The 12,735-nt window shown below is 67.7% G+C and overlaps 2 protein-coding genes across 2 annotated transcripts; both read left to right on the forward strand.

The window, feature by feature from the left end:
• Window positions 1–1,234: 1,234 nt before the first annotated feature.
• OCEL1 (occludin/ELL domain containing 1) lies at window positions 1,235–4,075 on the forward strand. The gene is made up of 6 exons (XM_052801774.1): window positions 1,235–1,321; window positions 1,911–2,038; window positions 2,460–2,623; window positions 2,787–2,958; window positions 3,351–3,401; window positions 3,576–4,075. Exons 1-6 carry the CDS (start codon window positions 1,309–1,311, stop codon window positions 3,693–3,695), a joined length of 648 nt encoding a protein of 215 aa, XP_052657734.1. The 5' UTR covers window positions 1,235–1,308; the 3' UTR covers window positions 3,696–4,075.
• A 363-nt stretch (window positions 4,076–4,438) lies between these two features.
• On the forward strand, window positions 4,439–12,486 carry OCLN (occludin). The gene is made up of 9 exons (XM_052801724.1): window positions 4,439–4,548; window positions 5,680–5,725; window positions 6,129–6,846; window positions 8,055–8,213; window positions 10,695–10,858; window positions 10,966–11,154; window positions 11,239–11,410; window positions 11,710–11,751; window positions 11,910–12,486. Exons 3-9 carry the CDS (start codon window positions 6,148–6,150, stop codon window positions 12,009–12,011), a joined length of 1,527 nt encoding a protein of 508 aa, XP_052657684.1. The 5' UTR covers window positions 4,439–4,548; window positions 5,680–5,725; window positions 6,129–6,147; the 3' UTR covers window positions 12,012–12,486.
• The last annotated feature ends 249 nt before the right edge of the window (window positions 12,487–12,735 follow it).

Here is a 12,735-nt window from a genome sequence, read left to right on the forward strand (position 1 = left end):
AGGGGGGATGGAGCAGCTCTAGGGGGGGATGGAGCAGCCCTGGGGGGGGGACAGGAGCTGGGAGAGGGGGGGGAAAGGGAGAGGGGGAGAAGCCAGGAGCCCTGAGCGTTGTGGGGGGGTCTGGGGGCTGCCCCCCCGGGTTTGGGGGGGTGGAGGTTGGGGACAGGGTGGGGGGACGCCTGGGGTCTTGCCTGGAGGGTGCGGAGGGGGGGGGCAGACCCCCGAGGTGAGAGCAGGGCTGAGCCCTGGGGCTCGAGGATTTTGGCGGGGGCGGGGGGGAGCTCTGTTCCTGGCTCTGCCACGAAGTGACCTTGGCGAAGTCACGTCACCTCTCTGTGCCTCAGTTTCCCCCATCTGTAAAATGGGGATGGGGTGGGGAGGGAGGGGGGGGGCAGCGGTACCGACCATTGTAAAGTGCTGTGAGATTCCTGGATGCAATATTCAGCCCAGCCCCCTCCCAGCAGGGTGGGCAAGGACCCTCTGCCAGGACCCCCACAGCCCCGGACCCCCCGGGGGCCGGTCCTGCTCCCCAGCCAGGACCCTCGGGTGGGCGGGTGGGGGCAGGGGGGGCTGAGGCGCGCATTAAAGGAGGCTGAACTGGACGCGTCGCTCTCTGCTCACGGCAGCGGGACCCCTGCCCGGCGGGAGGGGTGGGATAGGGTCCTGGGGTGGGGGGGTGGTGAGGGGGGGGGGGATGCTCTTGGGGGGGATCTTTGCAGCTCCCCTCACTGCAGAGGCTCCCCCCATCCCGGGAACCTTGCAGGGGGAGGATGGGGCTGACATGGGGGCTTCAAACCCCCCGGGGGGGGGCACTGAGAGGGCTGGGAGCTTGCAGCCCCCCACGCTTGCTGACACTGGGGCAGGTTTGGGGGGGCTCATAGCAGCGGAATGGGGGGGGCGGGTGATGGGGCTGGCCTCAGAGCATCCCTGGCCGTGCCGGGGTACCCGGGCTCCCCGTACGCAGCCCCAGGATGTTGGTGCTGCTCAGCCCCAGCCCTTTGCAAAGCCAAAACCGGGGTCCGGTGCTGGGGCCCTGCAGAAGGCGGGTGCAGAATGCGGCCCTCGGCGGGCACCGGGCAGGGTGGAGGTTGCGTGGGAGCCGGGGTGGGAGGCTGGGGTGGGCAGTGGCCGGATCCTGCCCACGCAGGGCCCCGTGCCACGCTTCGGGGCGGCGCGGCGCTGTTAATATTTAACTGCTGGTGCCTGGCGGTGGTGGTGGCGGGCGGTGGTGGTGGGCAGTGGTGGGCATTGGTGGTGGTGGGCAGCGGCTGAGGGACGTCGCGGTGAGCCCCAGGACCGCGTCCCACCATGAGACGGGCAGGTAACGCCGTTGGCAGGGGCTCAGGGGCCGGACGCTGTCCTGCAGGGGCTGGCATGGGGACAGGGGGGACGACACGGAGCTCGGGAGTGACACAGCGGGGCTGGTCCGCTTGACACCAGTCCAGCAGCATCTTGCGGGGTCCTTGGTGGTCGTGGGGATGGCTGGAAGCGATGCAGTGGGGACCCTTCCCTTCCTCCTGCCCAGAGGGGCTCCAGCTGGTCCCTGCTCCCACCCAGCCTGGGTGCTGGGAGCACCAGTGGGTGCTTTCCCACTCACCCACAGGCATTTCCAGCCCAGGCTGTGGGGAACCAGGATGGGGTGGCAGCCCTGGGCCATGCACCAGGAGCAGCTCACAGCGGGGAGGTGACATCCCGGGGCACGGTCAGAGCTCACGGCCGGGTCCCCACGTCCATGGCCGCTCGTAAATCCCTGGTGAGCGATGGGGAAGGAAGGTGGCTCGGGGCCAGGCTGCATGTGTGCCCCGTGGGGGAAACTGAGGCACGCAAAAAGGGCTGGTAGCACCGTGACCTGTGTCGGCTTGCCGTGGGGTTTGCTCCTATCCCTGCTCATCTTGGGGCTTCTCCTCCAGCGGGGCTCAGCCCGGAGGTGGGGAAGCGAAGCAGCCGCCGGATGCACCCAGGGGACCCCCGTCACCCCGAAGCCGCCGCGAGCCGACGGCCGAGCCCGCCTGTCCCACCGGAGAGCCGGGGCTGCCGGGTATGGAGCTGGGTGTGGGGGTGCTGGACCCCCAGGCTGGGCTGGAGGCGTTCGGCCCCCACTTTGCCTCCATGAAGTCCTGGCCGGGGGGGTGCTGGGGGCAGCCGGCCTGGCCTGGCTGCTCACCGCCATCCTGCTGGGGCTGTGCCACGGCCCCCTCCTCGCCGGCATCTGCCGCCTGGCCGGGGATGCAGGCAGCCGCTCTCATCTTCCTCTTCCTCACGGCGCTGCTCTGCCTGGCCGGCAGCCTCCCGTCCCTCTGGATGTGGAGGTGCAAGGTGGTCTGGAAGCACCCGGAGGTCTCCGGGAGTCCCACCGTCTCCAGGAGCGGGGACAGCCCCGGTGGTCCCCCCCCACCCCGTGCCCCCCTGGTATAGTGTGGGGGTCATGCAGCCTCACACCCCTCCTTTGCCTCCTGAAGCCTCCGCCAGCCCGAGCCAGGCGGGTCGTCTTCGAGGACGAGGTGATGCCATCGGGGAGACCCTCAGGGAGGGTCCCCACTGCCGAGGAGGGCAAGAAGCCGGGGGCCAGGTCCGTCCCCCCTGGGCTGGCACCCCGGCCACGTGCTGTCCCAGACTACGTCGTGTAAGTGACTCCCGTGGGGATGGGGACGGCCACAGGATGGGGTGTCACAGAACCCCGGGGACCCCCGACACCCAACCGAGAGGGTCCTGCCCGCCTGGGCGCGCGGGCAGCGCCCGGGCTCTCCCTCCCGCACCCTGAGCCTCGTGGCCTCGTGGCGGTGCAGAAAGTACCCGGCGATCCGGAGCCCCCGGCAGCGGGAGGGCTACAAGGGCGTCTTCCAGGACCAGCTGGCGGAATACACGGAGCTGCTCGGGGAGGTCCGCACCGCACGGCGGAGGCTCGGGGAGACGGAGGCGGCGATGGGCCGGCTGCCCCGGCACGCCACGAGCAGGACGGTGGGTCCCTTGGTGGGCACCGGCGGTGGGCACCATATGTCTTGCGAGCAGTGTTGGGTGTGATGAGTTGGGCGGTCTCTGCAGGGACTGGGGATGAGCCTGGGGGCCTGCAGTGGGTGGGGGGGGGGGACAGGAGGGGACGTGCAGACACCCAGGATTCTGCAGCTGAGAGGCACTAGCCGTGCTCGAAGTCATCGGGCAGCTGCTAGAAAATTAACAAGCGGTGGCATTTCTCGGCTACGCCCTGGGCGAGGTTTTCACCCCGTGGCATGAAAGATGGCTGGCTGCCCTGGAGTCCCCCCATGCTCATTAGCTCCAGCTGCCTCGTTAGGGCCGTGCTTGGCCAGGCTGAGCCCCCCCGGGGTTCCAGGACGTGTGTTTCTGCCCCGCAGGATGGGAGCAAGGTGGCCCACGTCTGGCATGAATATGTGAGGAAGAAGAGGGTGAGCAGGGGAAGGGCTCAGGTTCTGCTCCCTGTGCTGGGGGGGCTGCAAGCCCACAGCCTCCCCACAGTGCCTGTCCTCCCTCCACAACGCTTGGGGGGGGGTCCCCGGGGCACCGCAGGACCCCGGTGCCGTGGCAGGGTTCCTCCCGGCTGAGCACGGTGCGGCCGGCAGGATTCGGCCTTCCTGGAGAAGCAGCAGCGCTGCGAATACCTGAAGAAGAAGCTGACGCACATCAAGGCACGGATCCAGGAGTACGACCGCGACGCCCGGCACAGCGCTGTCTATTTCTGAGCCTGTGCACCGGCCGGTACCGACGCTGTGGGACGATGACCCTGGGGGAGACCCCAGGGGCTGGGTGCTGGGGAGGGGGGTGGCGATGCTGCGGGGATGCACCCGGCGCCCACCCAGCCATTGCACCCACCCGGGCACGGAGAACAAACCCGTGGGCTCCTCGTGCCGCTGATTTTGGGGTCCTCTGGGTGCTCCGTGTCCCGGGGAGCCTCGTGGGTCTGGGGTCCCCTGGGAGCTGCCCTGGGCGCTGGGTGGGTGCTGCCTGTCCCCGCGTGGGAGCCAAGCTCTGGCTGTGCCCCCACGTTACCCCATGTGAACTGGGGGGGGCACCCACCCCGGGGCAGTGGATGCTACTGCCGCAGAAGTGGCCAGAACTGGTTTTAATAAAACACGGTGATGATTTTTTTGAGGGGGGGGGGTCTTAATGCGCGCCCTGGGGCAGCCAGCGAACGCGTCCCACCCCAGCACCCGTGGGACCCTCCCGTCCCCAGAAAAACAAGGCGGGGGGGGGGTGCTGGGGAGGGGGCAGAGCAGACCCCCCGACCCCGAAACCCTTCGGGACCCCAGCCGGGGGGGTGCCCCCCCCCCCAATTCCCCCCCCGTGCAATTTAACCGACCTCCCCCCGGAGGCACCGGGACGGAGCCGCCCGGGCTGCGGCGCTGAAAGCCGGCGGCGGGAGAGGGGGGGGGGGCGGCCCCCGGGGCTTTCCCCCCCCCCCCCCGTCCGCCTCCGCCATCCCACCCCTCCCCGGAGGCGGAAACCGGGGCCGGTCTCCAGCAGCGCCCGGCCGCCGCCGTGCCGCCGATCCCGGCTGCCATTTTAAGGTGAACAAAGAGGCGGAGGTGCGGGCAGGTGAGTGGCTCCGCGGCGGACGGGACACCCCCCACCCCCCCGGTACCGGTACCGGTACCGGGGGGGCGAGCGAGCTCCCGGTACGGGAGGGTGCACCGGGGGTCCCCGTTCCCCGCCGCGCACGGGGGGGGGTCTGTCTTTCCCCGCCGCCCCTGCGCGCACCGCGGTCCCCACCGGCACCGGGATCCCCACCGGGGTCCCCACCGGTACCGGGGTCCCCACCGGGCTCCCTACTGGTACCAGTACCGGGGTCCCCACCGGCGCCGGGGTCCCCACTGGGGTCCCCACCGGTACCGGGGTCCCCACCGGCGCCGGGGTCCCCACTGGGGTCCCCACCGGTACCGGTACCGGGGTCCCCACCGGGCTCCCTACTGGTACCAGTACCGGGGTCCCCACCGGCACCGGTGCTCCCGGAGCCGGAGCCCCGGCAGGTGGAAGACGAGAGGCGGCAGTTTCTCCCGGGGGAGCGGGGCCGGGGGTCCCTCTGCCCGCCCGGTGCCCCCGCAGCGGGGAAGGGACCCCCGGAGCCCCCGGTCCCGTGTCCTCCCCGCCGGCACCGGGGTGCTCCGGGTGGCTGTGCTCGGGTTACGGCTCCGGGACCCTGAGACCCCCCAGCCCCGCTCGGGGGGGTGGGGGGGGTCCCCGGTGCTGCCATTGCCCCGGCAGCCCCTCAGGTGGGGGTTCCCGCTGGGGCAGGGGGGGTCAGACCGCGGCCCTGGGGGTTAATCTGACTGGGACCCCCTGAAGTGGGGGGGGGGGGGGCGTTTGGCTTGGGCACCCCAGGGAGGTGCTGCCCCAGACCCCCCCCCAGGACGGCGGCTGCACCCCAGACCCCCGGTGCCCACTCTTGCTGCAGGTCAAGGGGTGCCAACCCCCCCGCAGACCCCCACCCAAGGGCCTGATCCTGCCCGCTGAGCCCTGGCACTGCCGGGAGCGGGCGGCCGGGTTGGGTTTCCCACGAGGGTTCAGGTTTCCCCCACGCTGCTCCCCGCTCTGTGATGGGGGTCTCCGGGCCGGCGGGGGGTCTCTGCGTCAGTTTTGAAAAAACCAAATGTTTGAAACCCAATTTGCCACTTTGCACTGGGGTTGCTAATGTGCCCTGTATTGTTATTCTTTTTTTTTTAAATCCAGCCAGATCTGCTTACGGAGGAACCCTCGGGGTTAGCACCAGCCTTGGGTAAGAGGTTTTCTGTTTTAATTAGAATTTAAACAATCCAATTCATTCAGGTGGTGTCTGGTGGCCGTGGCTGGGGGGGCCGGGGAGGCCTGGCGTGGCAGGGTCTCGTGCGTGGGGCAGGGCTGGGGTGCGACCTGGCAGCTTTTGCTGGGAGATGCTCAGTGAGTCACTTCTCCCCGTGCCTCAGTTTCCCCATGAGCGGCGCTGACTCTGGTGGCGTGGTGTTGGGCATGGGCGGGCGGTTGTTGACGGTGCCGTCGGGCTGGTGACGGGGGACCAAAGTCCCTGCCGGGCGTGCGGAGACCTAGAAACCCGGCAGTGCCGCCTCGCACGGCTGCAGTGCTGGCACCGGCACCTCCCGGTGTGCGATCGGCTCCGACGGCTCCGTCCATCTCCCCGCCAGGTTCTCCACCGCCGCCACCATGTTCAGCAAGAAGTCCTACGACGGCCCCCCCGCGGGCTACGGCCCCCCCACGGGCTACGGTCCGCCCACGGGCGATTATGGCTACGACTACGGTGCCCGCTCGCCCCCACCGGGCTCCTACTACATCGAGGACGTGCCGCAGCACTTCTACAAGTGGACCTCGCCGCCCGGCGTGGTGAGGATCCTGGAGGCCATAGTCATCCTCCTCTGCATCGCCATCTTCGCCTGCGTGGCCTCCACCCTGGCCTGGGAGTACGGCTACGGCTTTGGGGGGGTTTATGGCAACGGGCTGGGGGGCTACTACGGCTCCGGCTACTACGGCAGCGGGCTGAACTACGGCTACGGTTATGGGGGCTACTATGGTGGGGTCACCAACCCACGGGCGGCCAACGGCTTCATGATCGCCGTAGCCGTGCTCTGCTTCCTGGCCCAGCTGGGGCTCTTCGTTGCCAGCGTCAGCAAATCGAGCGGCTCTCGCTCCCGTCGCTTCTACCTGGTGGTCATCGTGGTCTGCGCCGTGCTGGCCTTCATCATGCTCATCGCCTCCATCGTCTACATCGTGGGCGTCAACCCCCAGGCGCAGATGACCGGCAGCTACTACTACAACCCCTTGCTGACCATGTGCAGCCAGATATACAGCAGCAACAACTACCTGAACCAGTACCTCTACCACTACTGCACCGTGGACCCCCAGGAGGTGAGGGTGCATGCCAGACCCGCCCCCCCAATCCAAACCAGCAGCGCAAACCCCTTGCTCTGCTTCAAACATGATGCCGAGCAAGGGCAGCGCGGGAGGGAGAGCATCGGTGACCACGTCCTGCCCTTGGGATGGGTGTGCAGCGCCGGGTCCCCGGCCAGCCGGGGTTTTCCCCTCCGTCTTTAATTTTTTGGGTGGTACCCGTCACCGTTTCGTGGCTGTGGAGGGCAGGGGGTGGCTGCTGGTGGCGGATCCCAGCCCGCCTGTTTGCTGGAGTGAGCTGGGGCTCCGGGAGGAACTGGGGCGAGCCGGCTGCCCGTGCTGGGAAGTTTCAGGGAGGGGATGGGCTGTCGTCCCAGCACAGACCTGGTTTCTGGTACTTTGGTCTCCCCAGTCGTAAAAGTATTTGAACAAGGTTGGGGCCGGGGCGGGCTGCATGTGCCAGGCTGGATGCAGGGTCAGGGTGCCAGCTGGGTGCCAGCTCTCCCCAAGCCCCCATGATGCTGCCAGCCTGGCTCGGCAGCCCAACAGGTCAGTGGGGCAGCAAGAGCCCTCAAAACAAAGTTCATCAGCCCCAGTTTCGGCTGAGGCCGGTGGGGAACCTGCGTGGCACATGGGCTGGGACTGGCGTTGCCGGTTCCCATCCGGCCGGGCTGGCCGTGCCGCATTCCTGTGCCCTGAGCGGGGGGAGCTGCGGCACCCGTGCTGCTCCTGCTCCATGCAAAGGCCAAGCGTGGCCTAATTCGTCCTCGCCCGGCCCCAATTTCAGCGCAGCTGCAGGGATCTGGCTCATGGGAAACCATCCAGACAGGGACCCGGCTGCGTGGTGCAGGAGCTGGCCCATGGTCGAGCCAGCGGTGGGGTTGGGGTGCTGCACACAGATGCTGGAGGGTGCCAGCTCCCTGCTGCTCCCTGAGCCCCAAACTTGTCCTGTCCCTGTGGGAAAATCAAACACCCCCCCCATTGCTTGAGCTGGCCCCAAAATCTCTTGAACCCCTGATGGGCTCCATCCTGGCTGCCCGGGCATGGGGGGGCCCTGCCCCTCTCCCTCTGCCTTGGCGGGGGGTCCAACATCAGGAGGATTTTGGGATGAGGGGAGCAATTCCCGCTCAGCCCAGGGAGGTGCGGGGTACCTGGACCTCCAGGACGGGGTCTTTGCAGCCCCACAGGACCCCCACCCTGAGAGCCCCCTCCCTCTGCTCTCCCAGGCCGTGGCCATCGTCTGCGGGTTCCTCATCGTCATTCTGCTCTGCCTCATCTGCTTCTTCGCTCACAAGACGCGGAGCAAAATCTGGAAGTATGGGAAACCAAACATCTACTGGGACAAGGTGCCGGTGGTCCAGGAGGGGCCCAACGTGGAGGAGTGGGTGAGTCTGAGCGTGGGCTGGGGGTGCCGGTGGGCACCCAGGGCTGGGGGGGGGTCTTCCACCGCCTCCCCCCGAGCATCCTCCCTGCCTGCCCTCGATCAGCAGGGCTGGACGTGCCCGAGGCAGCGCTGGGTCGGGATGTGCCGGGACGAGCACAGGGGCTGCGTGGGGACCCTGGGGCTTCTCCCGGCACCAGGGCTGTGCCGAATCCGGCCAGGGCTTTGTGCCAGGACCCTCTTTCTCCCTGGCTTGTGCCATGCCGGTGCCTGGTCCCGGCGTGTTTGCACACCACAGCAGGCAGCTCCCGGGGTGCGGTGTTATTGCCACCGGTGCGACGCGGTGCCCGGTGCTCGCCGGGTCCCTCCCTGTCGCCCCATTTAGGCACTGTGTTTTTTTCCCAGCCGGTACCATTCCCCGGCACTGTGAGGCTTTGCACAGGGTGCCGGGCTGGGCGAGCTGGTCTCAAGCTCCCTGAAAGACAAACAGGGTGGGATCTGATGGGCCGGGTGCCAGGAGAACAACACCGAGGCTCTGGCTCCTCTCCCCTTTGCTTGCCCCGTGCTCGGGGAAGCTGGCCATGAGACGCTGCCCGTTGACACCGTTTGGTTTCGATCTCGGCAATGATTAACTCGGCTCCGCGGGGCTGTGCCACCCCACTGCTGTGGAGGGAGACAGGGGCTTTGCAGTAACCAAACCGGCACCGTTTGGGCTTCGAACGAGCCTGTGTCCCTTGGGTGAGGGATGCTGGGGAGCCCCCCCGCTGCGGCTTAGCCCCCTCGGCCCCAGGGAGATGCTGGTCCCAGCCTGGCCCCGCTGCGTGCCGGGACGTGCCCTGTCCTGTCCCTTGCTCTGCAGCTCCCCAAACCAGTGTCTCCATGGGAGCCGGTGCCTGGGGAGGGTGCGGGAATTCTGCAGCATCCCATGAGGAAGGAGCCTTTGAAATCTGCCCCTGCCCTGGAGTGTGGCTTTTGGGGTGCTGCCGTGCCCCGGCCGAGGAGGGGCTGCCCAGGCCCCCGTAGGATCTGGGACAGCGGGCAGCAATGGACCGCTGCGTGGGCAGGAGCTGCATCCCTGTCCCTGTCACCGTCCCCATCCCATCCTCATCCCCATCCCTGTGAGGCTGGGACAGCCTGGGGGGGGCTCAGGCATTGGGGTCCCCACTGGAGCCTGGGATGGGGACATTCATCACGTTTATCCCAAACCTTCAATGCAAACCCAGAGTCGAGCACAACAGTTGCTCTCAAGCCCCAGAAAGCTCGGCTCTGCTCTGTGCGTGTGTCCCCACGCCTCGCTCTGTGTGTAAGTCTAATATTTATTTTTCATTTTGCAGAAATACCTTTGTTCTCCTTTATTTATTTTTGTTAAAAGTCCCTCCCTTGCAAAGCATTTCCTGGCCCGCTGGGGGCTGGGCCGGCTGGGGGGGGGCAGGACCCTGCGCACCCGGGCTCCCCCTCGCCCTCACCTGCCCCTTGGGGGGGTCCCCGCTCTGCCGGGTGCCACCATCCCAGCTGGGTGGGCTCACCCACCGGTGACACGTCCCCACTCGGTGGGGATGCAGCCGTGGAGAGGTACCGGGGTGTGAAACCCTCCTGGGATGTCTCGTTCCCTGTTTACGGTCTGGACCGAGATAAACGGGTGACCTTCGAGCGGGCGTGAGCTGCCGGGTGCCGCTGCCTCCGTCCTGACGCGGCGCGGGGACGTGGCTGTCCCCATGCTGGTGGCTGCCGGTGGCCGTCTCACCCGGTGGCCCCGTCAGGCAGAGCGGGGCCGAGAGTGGCCCCCAATTAACCGTGTCTTCGTTAGTCAGGGCGGGAAAAGTGCCGGAGGAAGCGGCTCCGCCGGCCGGAGCTCGCAGCTGACGTCCCCAGGGTCACCGTCCCGGGGAAGGGACCGGCTTCCGACACAAACAACCCACAAAGGCCAGGAAGGAAGGGGGAGGGAGGGACAGACGGACGCCCCACGTCCTCCTTGAGGAGCCTTTGCTGTGCCGGGGCAGCAGCGAGGGTCTGGGGGTGGGCGACGCTGGACGGGGCGACCGTGCAGCCCCCGGCAAAGCTTGAAGGGGGTATCACCCTGGGGGTGCAAAGCAGGGTGCTAGGACCCCCCAGGCTGTGTGTCCATCTGTGCTTGTCTCCCAGTGGGACCCCCGTGGCGGCTCTGCACAGGGCGGTGTTGCCCACTGGGGTCTGTGGGCCCTTCTCTGGGGCACGTCCTGCAGCCTCCCCCCTCCCCAAACGCTGCTCTGCCGGACGGGGGACCCCCATCCCTTGCCCCCCCGTCCTGTTCTCCATAGCCGTGCGGGACGCCCTGCTGCAGCTCTGCCGGGACCCCCAGGCAGGATTGCAGTGGCTGCTCCGGGGTGTCTCCAGCCCCGTGGGATGGAGACCAGCGTCCCCATGTGCCACGGTCCGTGCTCCGCTCGAGGGTGGGCGAGCGTCCCCACCGTCCCGGCGTACGGCTGAGCGCCTCTTCCCGCTCCAGGTGAAGAACGTGGCGGATGGGGCCAGCATGCAGGACGAGACGGCCACGCTCGCCTACTCGGAGAAGCCGACGAGCCCCATCGCTGCGCCGCCCTACAGCCCACCCTCCTACAGCTACCCCCCCCAGAACGGGTACTACCCCTCGGGGACCTACAGCAGCCGGGGGTGAGTGGCCGGGCAGGGGTGGAAGGGCTCGGAGCAGAGGGGGGGGACCCTGGGCACCCGTTTCCCCCGCCACGCCGTGCTGGCTGACGTTCCCGCATCCCCCGCAGTGACCAGCCGGATCGGGTGGTCAGCCCCAGCCCGGCGGAGGAGAAGGCGCGGGAGCAGCCCACCAAGCCCCCCGCTCGCCGCGGCCGCCGGCGCCGGCGCAACCCCGAGCTGGACGAGTCGCAGTACGAGACCGACTACACCACGGCCGTGGAGTCCGGCGATGAGCGGGACCAGGACCAGTGGGCCAGGTAAGGGACGGGGGGGGCACCCTTGGGAGCCCCCAAGCACCCAGAGCCACCTCTCTGGGGGCTGACTCTGCCCCTCTCCCGCAGCCTCTACCCCCCCATCACCTCGGACGGCACCCGCCAGAAGTACAAGCAGGAGTTCGACACGGACCTGAAGCGCTACAAGCAGCTCTGCGCCGAGATGGACGGCGTCAACGACCGCCTCAACCAGCTCAGCAAACAGCTCGACAGCATCTCCGAGGACAGTCCCAAGTACCAGGTCAGGGCTCTCCGGGAGCCGCGGGGCCACCGGGACACTGTGGGACGTGGGGGGATGGATGCTGCGGAGCCTCGGGATGCTGCGGGGTGTCGTGATGCTGCGGGGCATCGGGGATGGATGTTGTGGTGGATCAGGAATAGATGCTGTGGGGACTCGGGATGCTGCAGGGCATCGGGGACGCTGCAGGGCATCAGGGACGCTGCAGGGCAGCACTTGTCCCCGTGGGGTGCCCACCTTTGTGGCCCCCGGCCGTGGTGCCCGCTGGTTGTGACACCCCCTCCATCCCCTTCCCTTCGCAGGACGTCGCAGAAGAGTACAACAGGCTGAAGGATCTAAAGCGGGTGAGTGTGCGGAGCCCGGCAGGTCTCAGTTTCCAGCTGAAGTGGGGCTGGGTTGGCACGATGTAGCTGGGGGAGGTGGAAACCGTGCCCCCTGCCCCCCGGCTGCAGCCCCCTCCCGGGGCCCACGCAGCTGAGGCCGGTCCTGTGCTGCCTTTCAGAGCCCCAACTACCAGACGAAGAAGCTGGAGACCAAAACCCTGCGCAACAAACTCTTCCACATCAAGCGGATGGTGAGCGACTACGACAAGGTGCGGGGGTAGCCGGTGCCCACCCCCCCCTCCATGGCAAGATGGGCACGAGGGGCTCCCCGCTCCTCATCCACCCCTGCAAAGACTTTGGTGCGTTTTGTACCTTTGTTTGTATAAAAAAAACCCCAAACCCAAGATTCAAAGCCACCCCGTGATGTCGGTGCCAAGGGTGTGGGGCCGGAGGGGGCTGCTGGAGCGAGGCCCCCCCTGTGCTTTCCTATCCCGCATCCCCTCCCGCTGCTGTAAATATATTTGGGGAGAGTCCACAGCCCCCGGCTGACCCTGCCGGCCCTGAGTTTGGGGTACCAAACCGTGGCTGCAGCCCCGTGCTGGCAGGGATGTGCTGCCCGGGCTGGACGGGGCAGAGCATCCCTTGGCCGGACAGAGCCCTACATCCCCCCAGGGCTGCCCCTGGGGGAGCAGCCCTGGGCAGGGGCGATATTTTTTAAGGAACTGGCTGAAACTGTGTAATTTTTTTTTTTTTTTTTTTTTTTAGAGAAATAAACTGTATCTATTGATTTTAAAGCAGTGCCGATGTGAAAGCGGCCACAGCGGAGCCGTGCGTGGGAGCGATACCTCTGGTGGGTGGGTGGCCAGGGCTGGATGCGGGGGCTGTCTCCGTACACGGTCACCCTGGCACGGCCACGGCGCTTCCCGGTGCCCGTGGAGCCGACATCCCTGTGGGGCCGCACAGATCCTGCCCCAAGCCCTGAGCGCGATGGGTGCCGCGTGGATC

Source organism: Harpia harpyja, chromosome 11 (genome assembly GCF_026419915.1).
Source record: "Harpia harpyja isolate bHarHar1 chromosome 11, bHarHar1 primary haplotype, whole genome shotgun sequence".
NCBI classification, from domain to species: Eukaryota; Metazoa; Chordata; class Aves; order Accipitriformes; family Accipitridae; genus Harpia; species Harpia harpyja.